Source organism: Oryzias melastigma, unplaced genomic scaffold, assembly GCF_002922805.2.
Source record: "Oryzias melastigma strain HK-1 unplaced genomic scaffold, ASM292280v2 sc00263, whole genome shotgun sequence".
Lineage (NCBI taxonomy): Eukaryota > Metazoa > Chordata > Actinopteri > Beloniformes > Adrianichthyidae > Oryzias > Oryzias melastigma.
In genome coordinates this window covers 90,340-118,184 of record NW_023416897.1, presented here as the reverse complement: position 1 = coordinate 118,184, position 27,845 = coordinate 90,340, and the positions used below count along the sequence as shown (strand labels likewise).

Sequence of the window (27,845 nt, the reverse complement as noted above, 5' to 3'; positions counted from 1 at the left end):
GTTGTTGTTGTTGTTGTTGTTGTTGTTGTTGTTGTTGTTGTTGTTGTTGTTGTTGTTGTTGTTGTTGTTGTTGTTGTTGTTGTTGTTTAACTTTTTACTGATCCGAAAAGTGATCCGAACCGTGACCCTAAAACCGTGACACGATCCGAACCGTGAGTTTTGTGATCCGCAATACCCCTAGTGTAAAGCCCCTCCCCCTCCACCCAGCGCGTGCACTTAACCCAATGCATCATGGGGGCTGTAGTGCATAAACTCACGCAGATGCCAGCATACTGTCGTTTCTGAGCTTCATTCTTTTGTTCACTTTTTAAACTGTCTGACGTCGGATCCCGTTGGAAGCTACACCGCTAATCACGAACTTTAGCTGTTATTTTTGTTAGAACTGAGAGACTTTATGAGCCGAATCAGAACAAGGAAGTGAGGACGTTAACCACTTCTGATTGGTCAGATTGATGACTTGTGATGAAGCCTCCAACAGTGATTGGCGGAGAGAGTTGAAGGGGGAGGGACTTTCCTAAAAGCTGAGTTTGAGGCTAGTTTTGCGGCTGAATTGCGGTAACATCATTGGGATAAATCATTTATAGAATCAAATAAATATTTATTTTACCATCTTGCATATTCAAAACTATCCAGTGTTAAATCAGGGCCGCTTGGATGAACACAGAGCTGATACCATAGTGATGGTAAATGTTTTAGATATGTGAAAATTGGTCATTTCCCGCGGCACACCAGACCATCTCTCACGGCACACTAGTGTGCTGCGGCACACTGGTTGAAAAAACACTGCTCTAGACACATCTCTAGTTTTCCTTTCAGAGTCTTTGAAATCTTTGGCCTCTACCTCTGCCAGGCTTCTTCTGGATTGTTGCGTGGCTCTCACTAAATTTCTTGATGAGATTTCTCACTGCAGCTTGACACGGGGAAAACACTGTAAGTACTTTTTTAAAACCTTCTCTTGCTTTGTGAGCATCAATTACTCTTAATTTTACATGTCTTTTTTTTAGCATCGTGACAGCTACAACATGTAGTGGGATGTTTATAGGTGTGTGTAGATTGAAAGATTACCCTCAATCTTAGTTTGATGAAGCAAGCTTTCAGCATTACAAAGATAAAATAAATTATTGGACATCAGTTGTTTGACCAAAAAAGGTCAGTTCTTCAGGGGATAATAGTTTTGATCATAGCAGTTATTTTGTTTTTGTTATTTTGTTTCTAGGTGCAATGTAAAATGATGTAAGCATCCAACATAAGGTTGGATGTTAGAAAAGCTGTGTTAAAATTCTTTGTTCTGTTTAACAGCATTTGGGAGGTAGTTTTGGAAAAATGAAATATTCTGTGTGCCTGCATGTGTGTGTATCCACTTTTCTAAGTAGCTCAATCCCTTTTGGATTCCTGGAGTCTGTCCTGAACACGCTGGACTAGCCGTCAGTCTGTCACAGGGTCCCACAGTCGAGAACAAATCAACATCTATTTGAATATGATGCATGTTATGGATCCATGTAACCTTAAAGATCTGATGTGCTTTTACATGCATTTTTGCTGAGTTTATTTTATTGCTTGAAATGAACTGTGAGAGTCTGCTGTCAGATTGGAGCATTTTATTCCTGACTGTGTCCTATTATGGCGATGATTCTTTCCTGGTTTGTGTAGTTTGTTACTTGTTGCATTGTTGGACAGGGAAGCGGGTTTAGGATGAGTTGGTTAAACTGACCAGAGATTTCCAGCTCAGCCCAGTGAGACTTCTTGCCACTGGCTGCCTCCTCAGCTGACATGATGGTGTAACATCTGCGGGGATCTGGAGGATCATATTTTTCCTTTGGCATACCTGTTACTCTGAAAAACACAGCAAGAAACGAATGCTTTCTGAATTTAACATCAAAAACCAACACCAAAATAAACAAGTTCAACAATTGTGCACTGTGACAATTCATGTTTGAGTTCATTTACATTGGTTTGACAAAGTTCAAAAGTTTGATGTGCTGCTTCTCCGGGAGCCAGGTGGTTTTTGTTAATGTTTGATCTTAAAGAAAAGAACTAGTTGTTTTTATTTTGTAAAACAAAAGAGGCAGAACAGATGATAATCTATAGGAGAGCCTCATCAGTAATGTGATACCCTAAACGAAAAGCCAAACAGCAGAAGTTTTCAGACAGACGCCGCCTTTACACGCCGCTGACGGACAGCGTCTGTTTTCACTCTCATACAAGCACATTTGATCCAGTTGATAGTCGTTTCATGTCAAACTGCATTTGATGTCACAGCTTTTGATTTCAGAGCATAGACTGAGCACTGGGCTGATTTCATTTGTTTGCTCCCAAAAGAATAAGACACTTTTATGCGTGACACAAATCCGCGAGCTTCACTGTTGATACTAGCGGTGCACAGTCCTGGGTGGTCTCCGTGAACGCAACACTGCAGCCATGCATGGCTGTTCCCGGGCTGCCGTTCAGCAGCAGGAGGCAGCAGACCGCTGTCTGCTGACACGCGCGAGCATGCTGGGCGCGCGTACTTTACGGGTATTAATCATAGACTGTATTATTTTACAGTCTATGGTATTAATAGTAGAGAAGCTCCATGGGTGCGCGCGCAGAAGTGCACGGCATCATAGAGCAGCGGTCAGAGGAACACGTTTGGATGAGGCTTACATAACCTGTTTACCGCCGATCAGCGGACATGTGGCCTGCGGGCTTCGCTCGCGTCACAGACGCGTGCACACATCGGTGCTCTGTAGAAACTTTCCTAGGTTCGGCAGACGGCACATTCAGCGTAAACTAGTCTGGAAAACGTTGTCCCAGAGCACAACAACAACACAGCGCCAGCCGCATGCCGACACAAGACCACCCAAACAGTCTCAAAGCAGAGTACAGGGCCTCTTCATGGGGAGTTCGAAACAGTGTCCCTGAATGTGAACGTTTAACATCAAGCACCGGAGATCCATCTGACACGACACGAGCGCGCCAAACAACCCGCGCTGACATCCAGCAGCGACCGCAGCTCGAGCTTCTCCGAGGAACGACGCGAGAGGGGAGGCAGCCGACCTCGTTACCTTCATTCGGGGTTGGGAACGCCGCCGTGCAGCAGGAGCCGGGGAGACATGCACAAACAGCTGCCTAGTCAGTCCGGACCCTGAACGCCTCGGAAACAGACGTCAAAACAACAAACGTAACTTCCGCTAGTGCACGTGAACGCGCCTCCGCCGTGCACAGGTTGTGATATCTATGATAATGATCATCGGCGGCACTGCAGTTTTCAAGAATATAGTTTTTAAAACTTGTGTTGTTATAGATTTTGATTTTTCTAATCAAAGCTGCAAGTAATTCAATCAGAAATGTGTTAAAGTGTGAAACGTCTTGATTCGGTAAACTGAAACTATCTATAATGCATAAGACATTCACAAGTTGCTGATTCCGTTGTCTTTTGAAGAGTTCGTCTTCTTCTGTGGGTGATGTGAAAACATCCCGTGTTAGAAAAGTTGGTGCTGTGGCTCGGGAAAAAGATAATTTGTTTCCGCACGGACCATTGACTGGCACGGACCGACTTCAGCGGGGACAAACATGGCTGCCCTGAGGATCGCTCTGCGGAAAGGTCAGGTTTCCTCATTTAAAAACTACGTTTTTAATCGTTTCTCTTCTGCATTCAGCACTGTTTGAAGGTTTGTCTAGGACAGTAGACCCGGAAAGAACATCAAGAGGAAAATCAAAAATGGGTGATTGTGCAACAACTGTGTGAGCTGACCGGTGCTGCGCATGATTTTGTTTATTACGGCGTGGGATTCTTTTTAACTGGGTTAAACGCATTAGCAAACTGATTCATTACGACATGTTTATCAAGAAGGCGCGTAAAAAAAACCCTGAAAGAGAGAGACTTCAAGGGTCAGTTTGTATTTTGGGAGTTGAAAAAGCTGGGCCTCAGACGTGATCACTGCGGTGAAGTTCCAGGTTGGATATTCAACAGACGTTCAGATCCAATGTCCAGCAGCATCTCTTAGGGACCGTCAATAAATTCTCGAGTGAATTCTGTTATTTTCAATAGCTTCCAAACCATGTGACTCAACGAGATTAAATCTATGACAAATTATAGTTCCTCCTTAACTTCATCAGAAGCAGCACTTTTTCAATTGTTGAAGATTAATATTTTGTATGATTTTTTAAAATTACTATAGCAAAGGCTTGAATATGACATCTGGCAACTTGTATCAATAGGTCCCAAACCATGTGAGCAAATGAGATGAAAAGATTCTGAGGTTAGTAAGTAGAGCCTTTAATTCGGCATGGATTACATCTCGTTGTTACTGTTCATTCCTCACTATAAAGAACCCCAAAGTGGTATTTCAATCCCTTCATGCATTTAAGAGTAATCCTCTAAAAACCTGCAGCCCCTCCCATACCCACGAAAACGAGCGGGTGGAAACGTGCTGACATCAGCACGATGTGAACCGCCCCCTCCAGGAAAAAACTGTGTTGCAAAAAAACTGTGCAGACCGTGCAGACTACAACCATAGACTGTATATAAGAAAGAACTGGACTGAGCAACCCCCCCCCCTCCTTCCGTGTTCCATATAGGAAGTACCACTGGGTTGCAAAAAGGCCAAAGTCCCATTGACTTACATTGAGAAACAGACAGTTATTTCTCAGTCATTTTATATCTCAGAATAATCATTGTTCCTCTGCTGCTTTCTGATTAACTTCTTTTTTCTAATCCTAATTTTTTAAAGATTTTTTTTCATTATCACAAGTTATTAGAGTTATAAATTGACCAATCAGATGGCTCAATAAGCGTTTGTGGGTCTGACGTCGAACGTCTGGGGGGTTTGATTGACAGATGACGGGTAGCCAATGGGAGCAGACTTCATCAATGGGTCCGTGAAGACCTTTTAACACCTACTTTACAATTCAACAATGTACCAATCATTGTCCTACTGTTGTTTTCCTCAATGGAATGTACCGATGCAGCAGTTTAAAACAACAAGAGGAGCATGCTGTCGACATTTTTAGATGAGGATTTACTCTGGAGAAATAGATTTCACTCTGAGGTTATGTGTGTGGACTTTTTGTTTGTTTAACGTTCGTTTTTCTTTATTTCACTGTTTTGATTGTAGCTTATAAATGATAAGTTGTGATTCATAGGGAATGGTACAGCTCCTCCATAAAATCACCAACCAAAGTTTCATCTTCGCCGCACTTTTCCAGCTTCAGCCTGAATTAGACGCAGCCGTCTGAGGAGCGCGAGACAAACTTCAAACAGAAAAATGGTTAGAATGCTAATTCATTTTAAATATTGCTGAAGGCATTTCTCACGTGCATCTGATCAGACTGTAACGTGGCAGCGCATGTAAAATGACAAGCTGCTGCTGCTGCGGCGCGCGCGAGGGGGGGCCACCCAAATGCTCCTTTTATCTCGACAAAAAGGAATAAATGTAAGTAAATCCCAAAGGACCGCTGACAGAATCAAATGTTGGGATGGTTCTCCCTCAAAAGCTTCAACAATGACTTGTACGATCCTCCACCGTCATTAAAGTGGAAGCTGTTTACATCCCGCGGTCTCGTGGTCGAGGAAAGAGGAGGGAACTCACAATAAACTCACTCCAGATTGGCGACAGTACTTCCTACTCCCATGACTCAGCTATGACTCACAGAGACTCAGACGAATCGCTGAAGATGGGTTGCAGACGTTTGCAAAAGGGCGAAGTGACTGTGAAAGTGGGGGCCTACTTTCAAGACGTAATGCATTTCCAATGGGGGACCTCATTGTTCGATTAGTCCATTATTTTTACAGTCAATGACTACAACGAACAAACACCCACTTTCTCCTTTGAGCTGTGGTGTCGAGGTAGTTCCCGCCTGCCAGAATGTGTATCCTGTCAGGAGATGAATACCTCAGCATCACACCTGTACCAGAATCCGCTCTCGGACTCATCTTTCAAGGTGGTCTCGGTTCGTTTCCAATCGGACTGAACTTCTGTTCACTCTGAGATTCCTCAGTCTGAATATGAAACAGAGAGCGGAACAACTGAACCAACACAGCCACCGTACCCGACAGTCACGTGATGTAAACACGTTAGAAATGAGGTGATCGGTGAGCCGCAGACAAATGTAGAGCATTAGATTGTCATGTTATCCAAAAGGAAATAATTGATCAACTGTTTACTTGTTAGAACGTTTATTTTAACACTAAAAAACGTATAACTCTCTTCTGTGTCTCGTTACGCGGCACATGCGCGGGCTGCTGCCGTGACGTCATCTTAAAGCTCTATTGTAGTTCCAACAGAATTCTCTTAGAAACAAGTTCATAAAACCACAACGATGAGACACGGAAACTCATTCAAATGTGGTCGGATGAATTCATGCTCAATAAAACAACTTTTAACATTGCGGTGAAGTTAGTTTTAGGTTGGATATTCGACAGACATTCGCTCTGTTCATATTTAGGGACCGTCAACAAATGACAGAATGTTTCTTAAATACAATGTTAATTTTGACAGAGAATTTTAATTTAGTTTTAGTCATAGTCTTTTGACTAAAATAGGGTTTAGTTTTAGTCGCAATTTAGTCATATTTAGTCATGTTGATTCTATTAATTTTAGTCAAATTTTAGTCGACTAAATTACAGTAGATATTTAGTAGATAAGTATTGAAAAAAGATAAAGCATTTTAATTAGAGCTGTCAGGCGATTAAAATTCTTAATCGCGATTAATCGCATTGTCCAGAGTTAACTCGTGATTAATCGCAAATTTACATGTGACCTTTTTTTAAGGAAAAAAAATGTGTGGTTCGTGGAATTTAGTAGTTCTACATTAATTATGAAAACAAGAATGACAAAATTAATAGTTTTCATCAGAAATACTTTATTTTGTAACATTGTATGGAGATAAACTTTCTTAACAATAAAAGGCTGTAACATAAAATGCCTAACAAAAGCCCAAGTGCAAGTGAAGGGCATTTTAAATTCTAAACTTCAATCAACGTTCAGTAAAATAAAATAAAAAACATCAAAAATAACATTTCCATAACACTTTCATGTTCATTTTTTGTCAGGACCAAATCTTTTCCTCCTCTGCTGAACTACAGTAATAAATGAAATAGAGATTTATCATTTCCAATTAACTTTTGTTTTTTAAAACATTAAAGACTGAGAAAAGCGGGATACACTGTGGATAGTTTGACAGTCTGTTACTGCCGCCGCGTTCTCTGGCTGCAGCTCGATGCAGCGACGTGTCCAGCGGAGCTCACGCCATGAATATGCCGGCAGACAGACCGCTATGCTGGGGCTGGATCACGCTTAAACCTCCAGAACATTTAAAACGTCCCCCGGTGCGCTTGCTGTTCGGAACGTCGGGGGTCCGCAGCTCTCGGGACGCGGCGCCGGAGGCGAGCCGGTACCACCAGACGTGGTACTGGACGCGAACCGGAGCCGTGCAGGAGCTCTCCAGGTCCTAGCGCCGGCCGGTTTTAGCTCGCAGCTCGGTGTTTGGAGACCCGCCCGTGATCTAGTGAGAGCAGCCGGTGAGTTGGAGGGCGGGACGCCCGCGCGCGCGGTATGGAAAGGCACGTATGAGAAAGTCCGCGATTAATGCGTCAAAAAAATTGTCGGCGTCAAGCACACGTCAGATTAATGCGTTTTTAACGCGACAAATCTGACAGCCCTAATTTTAATAAAATGTATTAAGTATGATCATATGAATAACACGCAAAGATTTTACTAATTTGAAAAAAAATATTTTACTTCACTTTGCTTTCCAAACTTGTCATTTCTGCGAATTCAGCTTCAACTTAAAACACATTAAAAGAAAAAAATAATTATAAATCCATCCCATTTCCAATAAGAAAGTGTCTATTTGTATGTAATTTCCCAATAACGTGCAGCCAGTGCTAAACTTTTTTTTTAGTCACACAGAGTGTAAAGGGTTAAGGTTAGAGTTATGGTTAGGGTTAAACAAGCCAATGTTTCCTGAGTGCTGCTGTCTCTGCAGCTCACGGCTCCACCAGGGGATGGTCAAATGTGGAGAACACATTTCACACTTTTAGGAGCGTGAGACTTAATGGGACTTTAACTTTAAGTTAAATTTTAAATACTTGCGGCCAACAAAAAAAATCCAGCCTTGGACAAACTTAAAAAGCAGCAATGGGATCCTGGCTGCACGTATTACATGTGGACAAAACATAAATTTCCATCATATTCTGTACTGGCCACATGTAAAAATGTGTAAATAACATCAGTCTTATTATAAATGTCTTAACATAAAAAAAAACTTGTATTGAGGAGGTAGTCAAGTGTAAAAATGCATAAAAAAACATTCACTAGGGAGTAAGCTGTCCATAACACCTGTGAGCATGTTATATGTGCTTGAACAGCATGTGTGTGCTGAACTGTAATACCACCGCCGGCCAATAGAGGGCGCTGTTGTCATGTAAGACGTGGTGGAGTTGGAGATTAAACCGGTGACTGCTTGTGGATCTGAAGAAGCAGCGGGGCTGCTAGCGCTCGGAAATACGCTAAAACATCGGTTTATAACTTTACAAACGTCATGCTAAAACAAAACCGCATTACTGACATTAGGGGGAGAATTTGGATTCAGCCCAATACGCTGGAAATAATCGTGTTTGTATGTTTACCTTTGCGTGGATTTCAGGCTGGCTTGTCTGCAAACGTCGCTTCAGGTTTTCTTGTGTTTTTGCCTGTGATGGTCGCTCCACACAACGTCTTGTTGAGGGTGGCGTTAAATATAACATTTGTCCCTATATCTACTTCTCTGTTTCTACCTGGATTAGACATTTTCCACCTAAATCACAGACACAATTCATTGAATTAGCGTCTTAGCAGGCTGCAGGGCTCTGTGTTCTGATTGGATCCTTTTGCGTTGGCTCCTGCCCTCTTTCGCCAGGAGTCACTGTGATTGGATGTCGTCTTCAATCACCATTTTCGTTTCGTTTTTATTCGTTGACAAAAATGTCTATAAATTTTGTTAAAGTTTTCGTGTCTGGGTGAGAGTTTATGTTTCGTTTTCGTTTCGCTTTCGTTGGGTGAAAAATGTCGACGAAGACGATGACGAAAATTTTTCGTCAACGAAATTAACACTGCTTTAATAGGTCTTAATATATTGCACCAAATCAAACCAAAAACCTTTACAATAATAAAACAGATTAATAACTATCTATGACAACAGTTTACATTAGCTTTTGAGGCTTTTTTCTAATTTTTGTCAAATTTTTAGTGTAAATATTCAAAAATCTTTCAACAGCTTTTAGGATTTTTGACCAAATCAGTCCAAATCACTTTAGAATATCAGAATAGATTAAGAACTATCTATTACAGCAGTTTAAATTAGCTTTTGATGCTTTTTCTAATTTTAGTCTATTTTTTAGTGTAAATTTTCTCATTTTTCTTCAATAGCTTTTATGTTATTTGACCAAATCAGTCCAGATCAATTTAGAATAATATAATTGACTAAGAAGTATCTATTACAGCAGTTTACATTAGCTTACAAGGTATAATAATATAATATAATAATTATTGAAAAAAAATTTCAGTGCGCTGTCTTGTGGGGTCCAGATGGCCCCACTTTTAATGTAAACATGCCTAGGAGAGTTTATGGTTAAACAGACAAATTTAGTTCCAGTCTTTTTCAATTATATTTTTATATTTATATTTAAACACTGGTGTTTGTGTCCCACATAGAATACTGTCCACCTTTGTATCATGGGTGGTATTGATTAAAATAAAACATTAAATTGAATTTACATTAAAATCTTTCTTAACATTAGAAAAAGCATCAAAAGCTAATGTAAACTGCTGTAATAGATAGTTCTTAGTCAATTCTATTATTCTAAAGTGATCTGGACTGATTTGGTCTAATAACATAAAAGCTATTGAAGAAAAACGAGAAAATTTACACTAAAAATTAGACTAAAATTAGAAAAAGCATCAAAAGCTTATATAAACTGCTGTGATAGATAGTTCTTAAACTGTTCTAATATTATAAAGTGAATTGGACTAATTTGGTCTAAAATCCTAAAAGCTATTGAAGAAAAATGTGAAAATTTACACTAAAAAATGGACTAAAATTAGAAAAAAGCATCAAATCTAATGTAATCTGTTGTCATAGATAGTTCTTAGTCGATTCTATTATTCTAAAGTGAATTGGACTGATTTGGTCAAATAACATAAAAGCTATTGAAGAAAAACGTTAGAATTTACAATAGAAAATTGACTAAAATTAGAAAAAAAGCATTAAAAGCTAATGTAAACTGTTGTTATAGATAGTTATTAATCAGTTTTATTATTTTAAAGGTTTTTGGTTTGATTTGGTGCAATATATTAAGAGCTATTGAAGAAACATTCTGTCATTTGTTGACGGTCCCTAAATATGAACTGAGCGAATGTCTGCCGATATCCAACCTAAAACCAACTTCACCGCAGTATTTTTAACCTGATCCACATTGATTCCACCAACAATCTACACGTCACTAACTCTTCTTAGCGTGTGTAGCTTAGCCGTAGCGTCTCCAGTAACCGTCATGCAGGATTCCTCCGCGGTACCAAAGCTGCAGTACAAAGTGTTGAACCTGACCTTCATACAGACGATCAAAATCCATCAGAAAATACAAAGTTTGAAGAAGTGAAAAACCCTGAAAAGCATTTGTAGACCGCAGTGCATCCATGTTTCTCTTCTGTTTTGACCCGCCCCCATAGCTGCGGGTCAATGACCGAAGAGATCTTTAGTCACATGGTTTAGTTTACAAAGTTTGCTCACACTGAGAAGGCTCGGGGAGGCAGGCTCAAGAATGATGTCGTGAAAGGGCGGGACTGACAAGGAGTGAAAGGCAGAGCCTCAGAGATCGTGTCGTTTTACTTCCATGTATTAAAACGGTTCACAGAAATGACTCATATTTCATAAATCATTTGTTTTTTTAGTGTTCTGAAGGTCACATGATCATATGTATATCTCAAATTTTATAATAATTTGGTGTTTCTCGCGAAAAAGGACTATTACTCTGAACTCATCTCTGTAAACAAAACTTTTTTCTCATTAATGACTTATATCTTTCAGCCCCCTGATACCCCCCCCCCCACCCCCCATACGTACTGCACTGCGACCTGTGACTCCTTTCTCTCGTATTTTATTCGAAAAAGTTCAGGTCATACACCACAACCTGCACGCCTCTGACCCTCTCTGCATCCCCTCTGACTCTGTGTCCCATGTATTTTCTGCCTTCCGGTTGTCCAACCATGGTGAGATTTCCTCCCTCTCTATTGAATCCAAACCCTCTACCTGCCAGCTCGGTCCTCTTCCAACATTTTTAGTCAAATCCTGTCTCCCACAACTGCTGCCCTTTATTTCTTCCATTATTCATTCTTCCCTAGCAACCGGTATTGTGCCCTTGTTGTTCCAAACCTCAGCCGTGAAACCAATTTTAAAATACCTGGCTCAGGTTCCTTCTGTCCCGCCCACAGTACTGACCCTGCACTCCTGAAAATCAACAACGATCTTCTTGCTGCTGATTCAGGACTTATCACTATTCTCATCCTCCTTTACCTGAGTGCGCCCTTTGACACTGTATCTCATTCTATTCTCCTCAACAGACTCTCTTCCCTTCGCATTACATCAACCCCCCTTCGTTGGTTTCACTCCTATCTCTTAGACCGCACTCAGTTCATCCAGCTAAAATCTTTCTGTTCTGACTCCTCACCTGTTTCCTCTTTTTCCTCTTCTATTTATCATCTACCATCTTCTACTTGGCAACATCTTCCTTAAATTCAAAATGAACTTTCATTGTTTTGCAGATGACACCCAGCTCTATCTCTCCAGTAAACCAAACTTCCTGTCAAATCCAGAATACAATTCAAACTTCTCCTTCTGATCTTCAAACCACTCCATAACCTGACCCCACCTTATTTATCTGATCTCCTCCATATTTACACTCCCTCCCATCCCCTCCGGTCTTCCTCCACTCTCCAACTCTCCGTACCCCCCATCCGTCTGGTCACCATGGGGAGCCGAGCCTTCAGCCACTCGGCCCTATACTAATGAACTCAGTCCCACTTGATCTCTGTACCATTGAGTCATTTCCCATGTTTAAATCCAGACTCAAAACTCACATGTTTAAATCTACCTTCTCACTCTGATCTTACAACCCATCCATCTGTTGGCTGATTTTTATTGTGCTTCTGTTTTTTAATTTATTTATTCCTGTTGATTTTATGTTGGTTCTCATTGTACTGTACAGTGTCCTTGAGTGGCCAGAAAGGCTCTTTAAAAATAAAATGTATTACTGTTATTTTATTATATATATGGATATAGTTTACCCTGAAATGCTTAAGAAAATCATGATATGGCCCTTTTAATACAAAAATTCATATAAAATAATCATCATCGACTGGTGCAAAACAAAGTGCTATGTCTGATGAAGGTAAGTAGGGACTATAATTCGGCATGGATTTCATCCCTTTGGGTGACATGGTTTGGAAGCTATTGATACAAATTGCCAGATTTCATAAGCAAGCCTTTGAGATTGTAATATTAAAGATTTATAGAAAGTATGGATCTTCAAAAGTTGTCAAAGTGCTGAGTCCGATGAAAAAATGCAGGGACTATATTTTGACACAGATTTCATCTTGTTGGGTCACATGGTTTGAGAGTTTTTGACAATCAAATATTTCACTTGTGAATTTATTGACGGTCCCTAAGAGATGCTGCTGGACATCTGGGCTGAATGTCTGTTGAATATCCAACCTAAAACTGACTTCACCGCAGTTCAGGCGGCTCTTGATCACTCTTCCCACTGGATACCAGTCACAGAACTGTTATAGAGCAGCTGACGAGTTATTTTGGTTGTAGGTGGTGTGCAACCCAAAAGATGATCGTATCTGTTGGTTCTTCACAAACCCCGGAGGTCTGAGATCTACAGTTTGCTGAAAAGCCTCCAGTCAGTCAAATCATGTTCCTCAACTTTGCTCCATCTACTCAAAAATTAATTAAAAACTAGACGACTTGTTCTCACAACTGTTGAAATGCTGCAGGCTCATAAGTCTTTTATCGTTGTTCCATTTTTTGCTGTCCAAATTAGAGCTGTGTGAAGTTCATGGTTTGTAAGGCCACGAGAAAGCGGATCAGATTGCTTAAAGTCCAAAGAAGGTCATGCTAAACTATGAGAAGACACTGAAGGAAGTTGGCTGGGGAAACAGGACAGTCAGGAGGAAATCCAAACAAATGTTAAGAGCTTCAGGGAGACATGCATAACGAAGAGCAGTTTGTTCTTTTTCTGTACAGTGACAACAGCATGTACAGGTCAGCTGATGAACACCAGTGCCCCCGTCTGCACTGGGGGGTCACAGTCTGCAGCAAGGAAGCTTCCTGTCAGGACTTTTGCTGCAGTCAAGTAAGTCACAAGTTTGAAAGACGTATGGCCCGATCCGAATACTCCCCTTCTCCCTCTCCCTTAGCCCTCCCCCTTCGTTTATCCCTCCGTGTTTGCTCCAAACGGAGGGTGATGAAAAAAAAATAGTGTCTAATATTTCGGACGTGACTTTCTTTCAATGACGTCATCAACCTCGCCGGTCCGCTAGCATTAGCGCGGAGCTTCCAGCGCTTGAATAAACATAACAACAGCAGTTTTATAACTTTAAAACGGTCACACTACAACATAAAGTCATTACTTACATTTAAATGTAAACTTCTGTGGTTCAGAGCGCACCAAAGGGAAGAAAAGAGCTTCTTCGCACGATGCGGTTTACTCTCATGATAGCGGACTTTGGACTCCTCTGTTTGGAGTGTAAAACTTAAAAAATAATAATTCCAGACACGACTTTGACTTCAACTGCCACTCCAAATCAAGGGGGAGGGCTAAGGGAAAGGGAGAAGGGGAGTATTCGGATCGGGCCACAGTCCCATCTGCCGCTGCAGCTGATGCAGCCCATCTGTGTTTTGGTGCACTCTGCATGCCTTAACATGTTGATTTTCAGGGCAGTGAAGAAAGACAAAAAAGGGGATGTGGAGGAAGTAAAGAAGGAAAAGAGGGTCATGGATGACAGAGACAGACACAAGCCCTTTGGGAAAACGGCGTGGGTCCCTGTTGATGATGTGTTCATTCTGAAGTACTATCCCAGGACTGTATACAGAGCAGTTGATGCCATCCAGATGCTGAAAAGGTTCCAGGTGTTGGACTTGACTCCTCACAATCAGCCACTTTACATTGATCTGAAGCTGGACATGAAATTGGAGAAAAAGGTAATTGGAAGAAACTCCCTCTTTCAGTAATAGAATGGGGGGGCTGCGGGTGTGGTTGGACTGTGTGGTCTGACTGTTTCAGGTCCAAAACTTCGTTTTTTTTGGCCACACCCACTTGGGCCTTATGTACAGATGTGTACTGGAATATATGGAAGACATACTGATATTGCTGAGTATTTGACAGCTGCCCATTCTGCAACCTGGACAACTTAAAACACTGAATTTGATCTGTAATGTTCATCACAAGTAAACTTCAGCTGTGAGAGACAGAGTTTAAAACAATAATCCAGGACTGATGTGTGAAGAATATATTTGCATAAGTGTAAAAGATAAGTATTTAGTCAAAAACAAACAGTCCACCTCAAAACTTTGTCATGTAATTGTGGTTAGCAACAGAAGTGAAGGTTTTTCTGTAGATCTTACCTGGTTTACTCACTGACTGTAGCTGCTACTTCGGTCCATTATTACATGCAGATCTTCTCAAGAGCTATTAAGTTTTGAGTTATTGGTGGACAACACAGAATTTGAACTCCCTCTTCAGATTCTCTAGGATTGAGGTCCAAACTCTGATTAGGTTGTGGGTTCATATCCTGACTATAAAAATGGGTCCCAATGCACCTATTAGGGGGTGGGTGGTGTTTGTTAAACCATCAAATGGTTCCTTAGCAGAGCTGTATCTGAAGCTCACCACTCCCCCAGGGGAGGGGTCAAATGTGGAGAACAAAGTTCACACACCTTGGTCACAGTTAAACAGGTGACATTTGTACTGGTAATTAGTGGAGGATAAAAGAGCTTAAAAACCCTAAATCAACTTTTTTTGTCTGTTTACATCTATAAATGGGGCTTAAAAAGTACTGTCTTTTGGTTTTTCCCCAATTGGTTTACACAAATTTCCGGTGGACTTCGAAGTTGGGGAACAGAGATTGAGTGCAGTTGGCATTATATCCAGCAAACTCTGTCCTTTCAAACATCAGCCCGATGTGTACCAAACCCACCACTGGTACCTCCCCACTGACTGACCCCGCCCCTCTGTCAGTTTCTCAGGATGTTCCTTCTTCTTTGGTCCTTGATTGTAACATCTCTCCTACCCCCTCCTCTGCATGTGATCCATGCCATTCTACTACAGGGCCTTTATTCTCCGCTTCTGCTCACCACCACATCACAGAGCATCCGATGAGAAGGGAACTCCAGAGACTTTGCATCCAGAAAACAGCGGGTCCAGATAAGGTGTGTTCAAGACTGCTTAAAACATGTGCTAGTGAGCTGGGAGGTCCTCTCCAACATCTTTTCAACTTGAGCCTGCACTTGGGATATGTTCCACCCCTTTGGAAGAAGTCCTGCATAATCCCTCTCCCTAAGATTAAGAACCCCAAAGGCAATGATGACTACCGGCCTGTAGCACTGACCTCGCATGTTATGAAGACGTTTGAGAGGTTGGTGCTGCAGCAGCTGAAGCAACAGGTGCAAGATGACCAAGACCCATTGCAGTTTGTGTATAGAGAGAGAGTGGTGGTAGAGGACACACTCTCTCACACCTGGACGACGGAGGATGTGCTGTGAGGATTCTTTTTATCGATTTTTTTCCTGCGCTTTTAATACCATACAACCTCACCGGCTGCAGGAGAAGCTCACCAAGATGGCTGTGCAGCCGTATTTGGTGTCCTGGATCCTGGACTACCTAACAAACAGGCTGCAATATGTCCGCATGGGGGATCCACATCCAGCACACTCAGCTGCAGTGTTGGGGCACCCCAGGGAACTGTACTGTCTCCTGCTCTGTTTGCGCTGTATCCGTCTGACTTCCGCCATGATACTTCCACCTGTCATATTCAGAAGTTTTCAGACGATACAGCCATTGTGGCGTGCATTAAAGGTGGAGAGGCCGGGGAGTACAGGCAGCTGGTGGAGGACTTTGTGGCCTGGAGCAGGAAGAATCAGCTGCAGCTGAATGTCCAGAAGACCAAAGAAATGGTTCTGGACTTCAGAAGAAAAGCTCCAACACCTCAGCCCATATGCATTGAGGGAGACTGCGTTGAGATGATACAGTCATACAAGTACCTGGGGGTCGTGTTGGAAAACAAGCTGGACTGGACCTCCAACACAGACCAGCTCTACAAGAAGAGCCAATCCAGACTGTATTTTCTCCGTCGTCTACGCTCTTTAAACATCTGCTCCAAACTGCTGCACGTTTTATTAGTCTGTGGTGGCGAGTGCCCTCCTCTATGCTGCTGTGTGCTGGTGCAGCACCAGTAAGAAGAACATCTCCTGGCTGAACAAGCTCATCCGTAAGGCCAGCTCTGTGGTTGGTTTGCAGTTGGCCCCGGTGGAGGACGTGGCGGAGCAAAGGACTTTGTTCAAGTTCAGGGCCATCGTGACCTATCCCTCTCACCCCCTGCATGAGGCCTTCATCAGTGGGAGGAGCATGTTCGGCAGCAGACTGCTGTCACAACGCTGTTCCACAGACAGACTGAGCAAGTCTTTTGTACGTCATGCAATAAGACAGTACAACTCCCTGACTGAACAACAAAAGAGGACTTTAGTCAATTTCAAATTTTGAATTTTTTATAGTTTTTACGGTAATATGCTTAGATACGAATATTTTATTGATTCATTTTATCGAAATTAATATTTTTACTATTTAACTGTTAGATTTTAAGTGTTTTTTTAGGGTTTTATTTATTTCTGTGTGTGTGGTGATTGTAAACAGCTGGCCACTTTTAAATTTCTTTCGGGATTAATAAAGCTATTCTATTCTATTCTAAACGTTTCACTCTGGATTGTTTGTTTTTTAACACGTTGGGTTTTTGTTAGCAGCATTTTACCACTCTCAGAATCTGGTCCTCTTCGGACCTGCAAACCCTCAGGTGCGCCGGCAGCCCCCCCTGTCGGGGATTACAAAAGCAGCATCTTGATTATTTTTATATTTTACTGGATTGGCCCTTGACTATTAACTGCCATAGACAGGGACGTACGTGCACAGGTGCCATTGCATCGCGTCACGTCAACAGAACACCGCTGTTTCAATGCAAGACATGCAGGAATCAACCACAAAAATCGGGCTAGCACCCTAATTTTTTAACCGATTTTCACAAAACATCAAAACATGGCTCAAATTAAAGCTTAGAATAGATGTCGTGGTATATTTTCATTTTTATTATTTCTAAAAACTAAGCTGTAAATAGTACAAAAACTGCGCCTTCTAGTGTTACAGGTAACACACTGCTGTCAAATACAACTGAGCTTGGAAATGCTGATTACCCAAGCCCAGAAAGGAGGACGATTGATGGAATTCAATGACATGACTGGCTGATAAACTTGACAAAGTGAAGTAAAAAAAAAAAAAAAAATTCCAAACAAAGACAAACTTGCATGTACACAAAGCTCTCCTCCTTTCTACCAATAAAAGAATTAGACACCAGATCCAACATAAGTTGTACAAGTTCATGTACATGCCAACAATACATCACAAACAAGGACTAGAAACACTGACAAGGAGTTTGTAAATAAGCAAATACAAATGATTTAAACAAACCAAAAGAAGTCATAGGTCTTAGATATACCGGCAATTTATTCTAATCAGAAGGAGCTTTATAAAGAAATGACCTCCTTCCAACCTCTGTATGGACTCGTGGGACTGACAAGGTGAGACAGTCAAAACTTCTAAGCTAATAGACAGAAGAAACTGGATTCAAATATTGCTTAAGAAATTGTGGGCCATGAAAGTGAATAAGTTTAAAAATGAGTTGAACCCAGTGAAGTTCACATTTCTTAAAAGGGTGCAGCCAGTTGAGTTTGTCAAATAGAACACAGTGATGAGTTTGACAAGGACATTTAAGGATGAATCGACATAGTGTATGGAAAAGAGTATTCAGAGGTTTGAGATATGACTGATAGGTGTTTTGATAGACCGTATCTCCATAATCAATAATAGGTAAAACGAGTTGGGTTTTTAATTCTATTCCTGGCGTCAAAAGTACAACAATTAGAAGAACGAAATAGTGGACGTAAGATTGAATAGGTTTTAGTAAGAATAGTTCCTTCTCACTGGGTTTAAAAGATAGCAATAATAGTAATAATAATGATAAATGAATATAAACAAATTTGGAAAAGAAAATAAAGAATAACCCATAAGTTGTTATTCAAAGATGAAAGCTGTTTGGATAGAGGCTGTATTGAGACTGCTGAAACGGAGAGGTGTTCAAATCTTCCTACATGATCCTTGGTGGAGTGAAGCCGACAGCTCAAGTATTCCAGAGGAAAACGTTCAATGATAAGTCTGTGCCAGGTTGCTTTAGAGGGAGCTTTCTCACTTATCCATGACAGCCTCACATCTTTTCAAGTGAGACAACTTTCAGATCAGTGACTGATGAAAACTTGTTTGCCCATAAAGCATGCTGAGAGTTCACAACAGCAATCACTTTTGTTTCCTCTTAACAGAAAAAGATCGATCCCTTTGTTAGCACCGTGCACCTACCCCATCCCTTCAAGACAGCGATGAACAGAGTTTTAGTTTTTACTGAGGTAATTATGTTGCCTTTCTTTCATCGACTTTTGACTGAAATGTCTGTCTGAGAGCCATTTTCTCCGCTTGTGTGATCGAGAGCTTCTGCCTTTCTCTGCAGGATCTAATTCAAGCCAGAGAGGCTCGGGAAAACGGAGCCATCACTGCCGGGGGGGTGGAGCTTATTCAGCAGGTGAGCTGCTCAAGTCAACGTTATATAACTGTTTCACCAAACAGAAGAATCCATTCTCTGTGTTTGTGAATAAAACTGATTGATGAAGAAGAGCTAAGAAAGCCGTCTATGAAAACGACTTGTAAAAGATCAAATTATTACCACGGGTTTAAAATGCATTTATACACGGAGAGATGAAATGAGGCCCCACAGCATTCACAATTTTTTCACTGTGTCAGTTTGGTTTAAGAGCATCAGACTGGATTTCACACATCCATCATGTTTCACTCTGCTGTGGTCCCCTGGACCACCGAGGGAAGTAGGTGAGTCTGCTCCTGGATATGAGCTCAGTCTAACCCATCACCCCTGAAATCCTTAGAAAGAGCCAGTTATACCTGGGCCTCCACACCTCCATCTGTGCATGGACCAAGGATGATCAAGTCTGTAGACTTGGACCATTGTACTTGTTCCCTTAACATGTACAACTGGGAATAAACTCTTTTATCTTTAAAGTCATTACTTTCATTTAAATGTAAACTTCTGTTCTTCAGAGCACACCCACATGAAGAAAAGTGTTTTTCCTCTGCGGCACAGCGCGATGCAGATCACCCTACCAGCATAGGAAGAGCCAGCCTTAACTCCTTATCCTTTTCCCTTTAAAAAACAAATTTGGTTACCACTACAGCTCCAAATGCCCCTACACTTGGAGGGGTAGGGAGAAGCTGTAGGGTTAGGGGAGGAATTCATGCTGCAGAAGGTGAACTGAGGATCACTGCTACTGGTACCTAAGCAGAGTCTTGCATAGATTCTAGGACTCTCTCCATCCTAGCCATCATCGATTCCAGCTGCTACCCTCAGAGCGGCGCCACACGTCTCACAAGGTCTGCACAAACTGACTGAAGAATGTGTTTTTTCTCAGAGCCGTGAATCTAAAAAAGGAGTGTGTGATTACCAACATCTGCAGTGTTTGGTTCAGGAAAATGCACACCTGTTCATCTGCTCATTAATGCAATTTTTTTAATTGGCCAATCACATGGCAGCATTGACACACTGTTAGGTTTAAACAACCTGAAACATTTCTCTGAAAGGAAGACAATAGAGAGATCAGGTCATAAACCAGATTTTACTTCCACTAGGAAAGCAGACAGAGAATGTTGAAACCAGTCTCCACTCCGGTCTAAAGGCCCTCTGTCTAAATCCTCATTCATAGATGTATGTACAACCCTAACAGGCACGTAAGAGGATTTCTGCAGTTCATAGCGAGCATCAGAATGGTAACGAAAGGTGACTGAACTGACTTTGGTTGTCACAGAATCAGAATTTCATTTGTTGTTATTGTATGCTCAGCAAAATTAGAATTCTTCTGTGTACAAAATGTTGATAGTTGTTGGTGTCAGACGAGCTGGTCTGAGTGTTTAAGAAACTGCTGATCTCCTGGGATTTTCATCCACAACCATCTTTAGGGTTTACAGAGAATGGTCATAAAAAGAGAAAGCGTCAACACACAACAACCTTGATACAGATGGACTACAGCAGCAGAAGAACACACCAGATATCACTGCTGTCAGCTAACAACAGGAAACTGAGGCTACAATTCACACAGACTCACCAAAACTGGACAATAGAAGATGGAAAAATGTTGTTTGGTCTGATGAGTCTCTATTTCTGCTACATTCAGATGGTCAGAATTTGACAACATGAAAGCATGGATCATCCTGTCTTGTATCAACAGTTCAGGCTGGTGGTGGTGGTGTCATGGTGTGGGGGATATTTTCTTTACTTTGGACCCCTTAACTGATCATGGTTCCAATCCCGCAGTCTACCTGAGTCTTGTCGCTGACCATGTCCATCCCTTTATGACCATAGAGTACCATCTTCTGATGCTACTTCCAGCAGGATAAGCTGAATCATCTCAGACTGGTGTCTAGAACATGATAGAGTTCACTGGACTCTAATGACCTCCACAGTCACCAGAACCAATAGAACCTTTGGGATGTGGTGGAACTGGAGATTATCATCGTGGGCAACTGTGATGCTGTCATGTCAATATGGACCAAACTCTCTGAGGAACATTTCCAGAACCTTGTAGAATCTCTGCCACAAAGGATTAAGGCAGTTCTGAAGGAAAAAGGGAGGTCCAACCTGCTACTAGCAAGATAGACGTAAAGTCTCCCTCTGATAAAAATCCAGTTTTTTGAGTTTTTAACATGTCTGTGTGGCATTTTTCTTATGAAAGAGAACAAATGTAACAAGAAATCATTTTGTTTTTGCTTTTCTGAGTATTCATTCATTCATCTTCTTGAACGCTTTGTCCCTTTCGGGGTCACGGGGGTGCCGGAGCCTAACCCGGCTACTGATGGGCGAAGGCAGGGTACACCCTGGACAGGTCTCCAGTCTGTCGCATTTCTGAGTATGTCTTCTTTTAAATCACTGTCAATCAAACTGTGGCAGAAAAGCTCCGTTTGAATCAATGAACCTTGCTTACGTCCTGAGAACACTGGAAAATCTCCACCAGACTCCACAGAGCTTCTTGATGTGACCACGGAAATGCAAACAGCAACTCATTTGACCACAGCTACGGATTATAAATCCACAAGCTCTTCGCTTCCTCGTCTGAGCTGACATCCAGCTCTAGAGGAAACTGCTGCAGCAGCGACGATAATTTACGATAGCGAGACACAGAGCTACCAGTTGTAAATGTACATGAAAATAAGAGTCTAGGGGAATTAAGAAGTCAAATATCTGTAAAAACTGCAGGATTTCTTTTCAGCTTTAAGCAGACGGCTGCTGTTCACGGGCTCTGTTGACCTGATTTCTGTTTGTGTTTCTCTGTAAGCTAACTGAAGCTGGTTTCATCGTCTGCAGGTCTTGGATGACCAGATCTCAGCTGACTTCTATCTGGCTGTTCCTGAAATCCTGCCCAAACTTTTACCGCTAAAGAACAAACTCAGGAAGAAGTTTCCAAAGAGCAAGAGGGGTGAGCCATCAGCTGACACTTTTGAAAAGTTTACTTTTGTTTTCTGGAGACCAAACTCTGTTAAAGTCTGCTCCAGGGACGACCTCCCCACACCCCCCAAAAAAAAGAGAGGGAGGGAGGAAAAGTGATTTCCTCTGATTGATTTGATTGGTTAAGACTTTGTCTGAAGTGCTTCCTGTTTGCTTTTAGGAACCGTCAGCACCAACATTCCCAAGACGCTGGAGCTGTTTAAAACAGGCCACGAATACTTGGTGGAGAGCGATTGCTACGTTAGGACGCAGATAGCCACGGTACAAGGGATGGATGGGGCAGGCCGTTGTGTGTCTGTCAGTGGTAAACTTGACAGCTAAGTTTACTGCAGATGTCAGAAAGGTTTCTTGCCTCAGTGAAATGAAGTTTTCCATCTTTTTCTGTCTGGAAGCTCGACATGCCCAGTGAGCAAATCTTTGCAAACCTGCAGACCATTCTGATGGATGTGTGTTCACACCGACCCGCCAGTGCAGGTATGTGCACGGATCTGACCTCTGACCTCTAGACATGAGAAATCACTTCTGCACCTTTACTTTAATATTCAGGTTCTCCCAGTATTGTACAGTACAATGTATGTCTGACCAGAAAGGTACATGTTTATTCCTAATAGCTTCTATTCGAATTAAACATCTAAATGATTTAAATCCATAAACTTTGGTAGAATTTGCAATGTGTCTCTGAAGTCAGAACTCGTCAGGAGAATGTTGGTTCAAGGGATTTGAGTAGAAGTGAAGTTGAGAGGGAGATGAACTCAAAATGGTCAAACTCAGCAAGATGAAGAGTTGCATACAAAAGGAGAGAATACAGAGACCGAAGAGTGTGCTTCAATAACTCTGATAGTCTGATGTGGATTTAGCCACAGAGACAGAACTCTATTTAGGGAAGAAGAGCTCCTTCCTCCTCTTCCTCTCACCCTATCACCCAAGGGCGGAGTGGGTAATTGGTAGGGATGTCCCGATCAGGTTTTTTTGGGCCCGATCCGATTCCGAGTCATTTGATTTTGTGTATCTGCCGATACCGAGTCCCGATCCGATACTTTTATAAGACATTTAAAACATGGATAAATTGAAGAAACAGATTAGTGTTGTCCCTTATTTATATTTCAATAACCTTCTTTTATCATTAAAAACTTAAATAAAACACTTCTGTGAAGTAGCTTTAATAAACAAGTAAAAATACAGCAAATATAAACTAGGGGAAAAAATACAATTTTCTTGTTATATAAGTGATAATTAGTCATGTGATAAAGTTTAGTAAGTTTAGCTTTAACATCTTTAGAGCTATTGAACATTTTTGACCAAATGTGATTCCTGTCCTCATTTAAAATTCTTAAAATAAATTATGATTTTATTTTAGCATAAAATTTGATGAGTGTTCATGAATAGCTGAAATCATTATTAGTTTTAATGTATTAGTTTTATTTATTAAGTTCTTTTTAAGATTATGTTCTTCTTTTTAAGTTCTTAAGACATCACATTTTCGGTTTTATTACCACAGTAGTTAATTTTCTTAGCTGTTATTTCTCTCTCAGATAAATAAAACAGGCATATCAAAGGACAGCTCGGGTCCTAAGGAGTTAAATCACGGCGCTAGCATGTAGCAGTTAGCAGCTGCTTTGTAGCCATCTGTCTGCAGCATGAAGAGCTTCACATTAAAAAGAAACAAAAACTCTGTCTTTTTCTGTTGGAATACCTTTAGATGCTGTTGTTTGAGTTATGACAAACCAATAGAGACACTTGCTGTCAGTTTAAAGCGTTTTTAAAAGAGTTGTTGGTCCAGGAAGTTAGCTTGTTAGCTAGCTTTGTTTACATTAGCCTTCTGCTTGAGCTGCTGCCATTTTCTGCTGCGTTTTCTGGTGATGACATTTTGTGATCTTTTCATGACATGCAGACTTCTAGTGGAGTATTTATCCGAAATGATAAGATGAAATATAAAGCTCTGATCATAATGAGAATAAATGAAATATCCGATCCTAATCGGACAAAGGATTCCGATTCCGATCGAGTCCCAAATCACATGATCGGCCCCGAGGGACATCCCTAGTAATCGGTACTCGAGTCGGGAGGATTCCTGGTGGGCCGCTTCATTCATGGACCGGTCAGTCGCCGTCATGGAAAAACTATTCTTGTTAGATTATGAATGAATCTTTGTAGCAGTGTTCGTCCGCCCCTTTAAGAGACGACACCGTCAGTTTTGGAGCTACAATTTAACATAAACACCCCTTTAAATTCTGACAGTTGGTTGAGTCCACCAGAGTGTGCTTTACCAAAATGTCTGGGCCGGACCATTGACAAAATAATGTTCTATTTAGACGGTCTATGGGCTGGACAGAGAAGCGGCTGCGGGCGAGACGGATGATTAGCGAGTATAAATGTGTAGGAAGCGATAGTGGTTATAGGAACGAGCGACTGTGCAGGAGACAATTCAAAGGAGCCGCCAGATCAGCGCTTCATGGTGAAAAAAAAGTCTGCGTCACTGATGATTTTCTATTATCTGTTATATCTTAGCCGACAGGGTGCCTGCACCTTTTGTCTAAATGCCTAAAACACAGTGGCGCGGGTTCAGTCACTTTCTGCGCTGCTTCTCCGCAGTGGGGAGGGGCGGGGCTCCTCGTGCGCTCTCTCCACCTGCTCCACAGGTGACAACACGCGGGAGGAAGAGCGGCCGCGAGGGAAAAGGTTCCGAGCTGTGTCTGTGTTTTTCTAAAGTAGACACAGACAGCAGTCTGTTTTAATGTAACATAACATGGTTTGTAAGTGCGGGAACAGCAGTAATCTGTCCAAACACCGCGATAAAACACACCAGATTCTAGCAGAGTCGTGCGCAGCGTCTGACCGTCCAAGTGAGATGTCTAGCGGCGTTATTGATCCAACAGGTGTGTATGCTTGGGGTACACACGTGGAGCACGTGACTAAAGTGTTGACTATCAAAGAAAAGTGCAGGAAATTTTTATAAAAGGAGGGGGAATGAATATGGATGGCAGGACTTTAAAAAAAAACAATGATCATATAATATTAACAGGCTGAAAGTTCATAGGCTGCCTCAGTTTGATATTGTTGTTGCCTCAACAATAACAAATTGACAGAAAATGTAAAATTAATTAAAGTGAATTTGAATTTGAACGAATGTGATTTTTTTATTTCAATATTTATTGCTCTTTGAAGTGAGGCCATTTGATTTTCTCTTCATTTTGGTTCTTAACTAGAGCTTTGTTTATTAGCTTATTTGTTTATTCCCTTAAAATGTATGTATTTAGAATAGAATTGAATAGCAATACTTTATTCATCCCAGGCTAGGAAATTATTTATGGTAAAGACACGTTAGTATTTATTGATAATTTTATTTTAATGTTGGAATGGGCGTAAAACTGACATATTGTGTTTTAAATTATTCTAAAAAAAGATTTAGAAGAAAATAAAAAAATACATTTGTGTTTAAAATAGTAATATATCATAAATTACCAAAGTAACATATTGATTATTGCAATGTTTACCTTATTGCAATACTGTTTGTATCGTGAGCCATGTATTGTGAAGCACATGGTATTGTGAGTGACTCTGAGATTCCCAGCCCTAATACTAGGTCTGTAACGAGTATCCGGGTGCTCGGGTATTCGCGGTTTTCTCCCGAAAATTTGAGTACGGATAATGCCGACGTCCAAAATCACTGATTTGCGATCTTGACTACCCTTCACTGGCTGCCTGTGAGTTTTAGAATTCATTTTAAGATTATTTTATTTGTTTTTAAATCTTTGAACAACTGTGCACCGAAGCTGTGGAACGCTTTACCACTGAGCATTCGGCAGGCGTCCTCACTGTCCATTTTTAAAACTCTTCTTAAAACCCATTTTTACCGCCAGGCATTTGACACTGTATGAGACTCTGTTCTGCTGGTGTGTTTTATTGTTTATTGTTTTATCTTTGTTTTTATCTGGTGTTTTTATGTATTATCCATCCATCCATCTTCCTGACCGCTTCGTCCCTTTCGGGGTCGCGGGGTGCCGGAGCCTAACCCGGCTGCTGATGGGCGAAGGCGGGGTACACCCTGGACAGGTCGCCAGTCTGTCGCAGGGCTTTATGTATTATATGTAATTTAAAAATATATATATTTTATCTGTTTTTAACTTTTTAGCTGTGATTCTATTGTTCTTTGAACTTTTAATGTGCGGCGCCTTGTTTGACTGAGGTCATTTTAAGGCGCCATACAAATTTAATAAACTTAAACTTAAACTTCATAAATGCAGTAAATTGTATTACAATATGATCAAAATATCATCTGGGCACGATGTATTTTTGCTCTGAAATGCAGATTAATGTAGGATTTTAAGTTTACGAACTAAAACGAAGCCGAAAGAGTCGTGGTACTACTACCGGAAGTAAACTCAACTGTGAAGCTTCTGGTTTTCAAAGTAAAACTAGCGAGAGCTTTTTTCCGTTCAAAAACTGAGACTGAACTTCTGCTCACAGACATAACTTCTGAAACAATGAATTAGCTTTAACATCAGAGCTTTAGCTTCAGTGTTTACATTCTTTTGACTATGATAAGTCTTCAACATTTGACACAATTAACGAAACTCCATCTTATTCTGAAGAAACAGCCTCGCGCTGCTGAAAGGTGGATGTAATCAACGTGAATCAGCTGATTCTGCTACGAAAAAAATTAACTTTTTTCATACCGGCTCTGCACCAATATGTGATGCTTAGAACGTAAAATATTGAAGAACTTTGAGGATAGAAAACTGTGGAGAACATTTTCAGATTCTGTCGTTAAATGATCCAAAACAGCAGTGATTTTATCCTTTTATGTTGTCTTACTGCTCAACCAGAAGATTGATTAAAAAAAGTTTAAAATAACAAACAACATTTCTTTCTATCTGAATCTTTGTGTTTTTTTAATCAGTTTTGTTCATTCTGATCTCCTGTTCTAAATAAAGGTATAAATGATGATTAAATACAAATAATTTCAATTTTCATCCATCCAGTAAATAGACATACACATAGCAATAAACATATTAAAAAGTAAGAATCGTGGTTCGATTCGTGAATCAAATTGGATCGCCACCTAAGCAATGATCCACAGCCCTACCTCATACTGACACAATATAACGTTTTCACTGATGCATACCCAGATATTGGGCTGATATACACATTCTCATTCAGCTTTTATTTTCCTAAGTTTCATGACAGAGAACTGTCTCCATTCTGAATTTCATTAAAAACAGGCTGGAGCATGCTCAGTCAGGACACTTGGAGGCATTTATGTTCATGCCAACAGAAAAAAATGTATTCTCCCCGAACTGTAATAAAATATTTATTTTATATTCTAAATGCTTGCCTTATTTTTCAAGTGTTGAAAAATGGGCCTGTCTTGACCATTAAGGTCCTGGGCTGAAAAGTTGTCCCACTCCGCCCCTGCTGTCACATGTCAAACATTAAGAGTGTTTAGCCTGGAATCAGCATGACTTTGCATTGGATCAATAAAGCCTGGATTCTCACAGCAGGTGTCTGAAATGTGGATGTGTTTAAACTTTTCTACCCTTTAACACACATTTTCTCTCTCTCCGTTGGCTCAGGGCCTTTCATTGAGCGGGCGATCATGGCCAGTCACACCAGTGAGGCTGTCTGGGTCCACTACCAGGATGCTTTACCAAACACGGGGCAGGAGGGGGGCAAATGAGACGTCTGAACATTGCTGGTGAAAGTTGAAAATAAAGCTCCACAAAAACCTTTGTATTTTATATATTAGCTTTCGTTGTGTGTGTGTTTGTGTGTGTGCGTTCCTCAGCATTTGTCCCTGTTTCTAAATAAATCCCAGACAGAGAAGAGACCAGATGACTCTGACCTGATGGATATTCAACCACAGAGGTTCCCTTCAGTCTGCCCTGCTGTGACTGCATGTTCCAGCATGTTGGCAGGCTGTGACAGCACAGCTCGAATGCATTT

At 41.1% G+C, this 27,845-nt stretch overlaps 2 protein-coding genes across 3 annotated transcripts in view; one reads left to right on the top strand and one right to left on the bottom strand.

Annotated features, from left to right (window-relative positions):
• The window catches only part of cnot6l (CCR4-NOT transcription complex, subunit 6-like), a 34,997-nt gene extending 31,815 nt beyond the window's left edge, over positions 1-3,182 (bottom strand). The window contains exons 1-2 of the mRNA XM_024263538.2: positions 3,045-3,182; positions 1,712-1,833 (exon numbers count right to left, since the gene is read on the bottom strand). Coding sequence (XP_024119306.1) covers positions 1,712-1,823 — 112 coding nt within the window. The 5' untranslated portion in view covers positions 1,824-1,833; positions 3,045-3,182. The remainder of the gene's footprint in view (positions 1-1,711; positions 1,834-3,044) is intronic.
• Positions 3,183-3,226: 44 nt separating this feature from the next.
• On the top strand, positions 3,227-27,727 carry mrpl1 (mitochondrial ribosomal protein L1). Of its 2 annotated transcripts, XM_024263541.2 has the most exons (10): positions 3,227-3,356; positions 3,422-3,583; positions 13,267-13,375; positions 13,959-14,223; positions 18,661-18,744; positions 18,846-18,917; positions 21,762-21,873; positions 22,063-22,163; positions 22,295-22,376; positions 27,476-27,727. In XM_024263541.2, the coding sequence occupies exons 2-10, from the start codon at positions 3,553-3,555 to the stop codon at positions 27,577-27,579; spliced, it is 960 nt and encodes a 319-aa protein (XP_024119309.1). In that variant the 5' UTR covers positions 3,227-3,356; positions 3,422-3,552; the 3' UTR covers positions 27,580-27,727. The 2 variants fall into 2 exon arrangements, with proteins under 2 accessions (XP_024119309.1, XP_024119307.1); XM_024263539.2 differs by having other exon boundaries at positions 3,230-3,583.
• Positions 27,728-27,845: the final 118 nt, after the last annotated feature.

Excerpts from the sequence above, each read along its gene's own strand:
- mrpl1 (XM_024263541.2), top strand. The coding sequence starts at position 3,553 with ATGGCTGCCCTGAGGATCGCTCTGCGGAAAG. Across the intron at positions 3,584-13,266 it reads GAGGATCGCTCTGCGGAAAG|TGACAACAGCATGTACAGGT; the intron begins GTCAGGTTTCCT and ends TTTTCTGTACAG. Across the intron at positions 18,918-21,761 it reads GGGTGGAGCTTATTCAGCAG|GTCTTGGATGACCAGATCTC; the intron begins GTGAGCTGCTCA and ends CATCGTCTGCAG.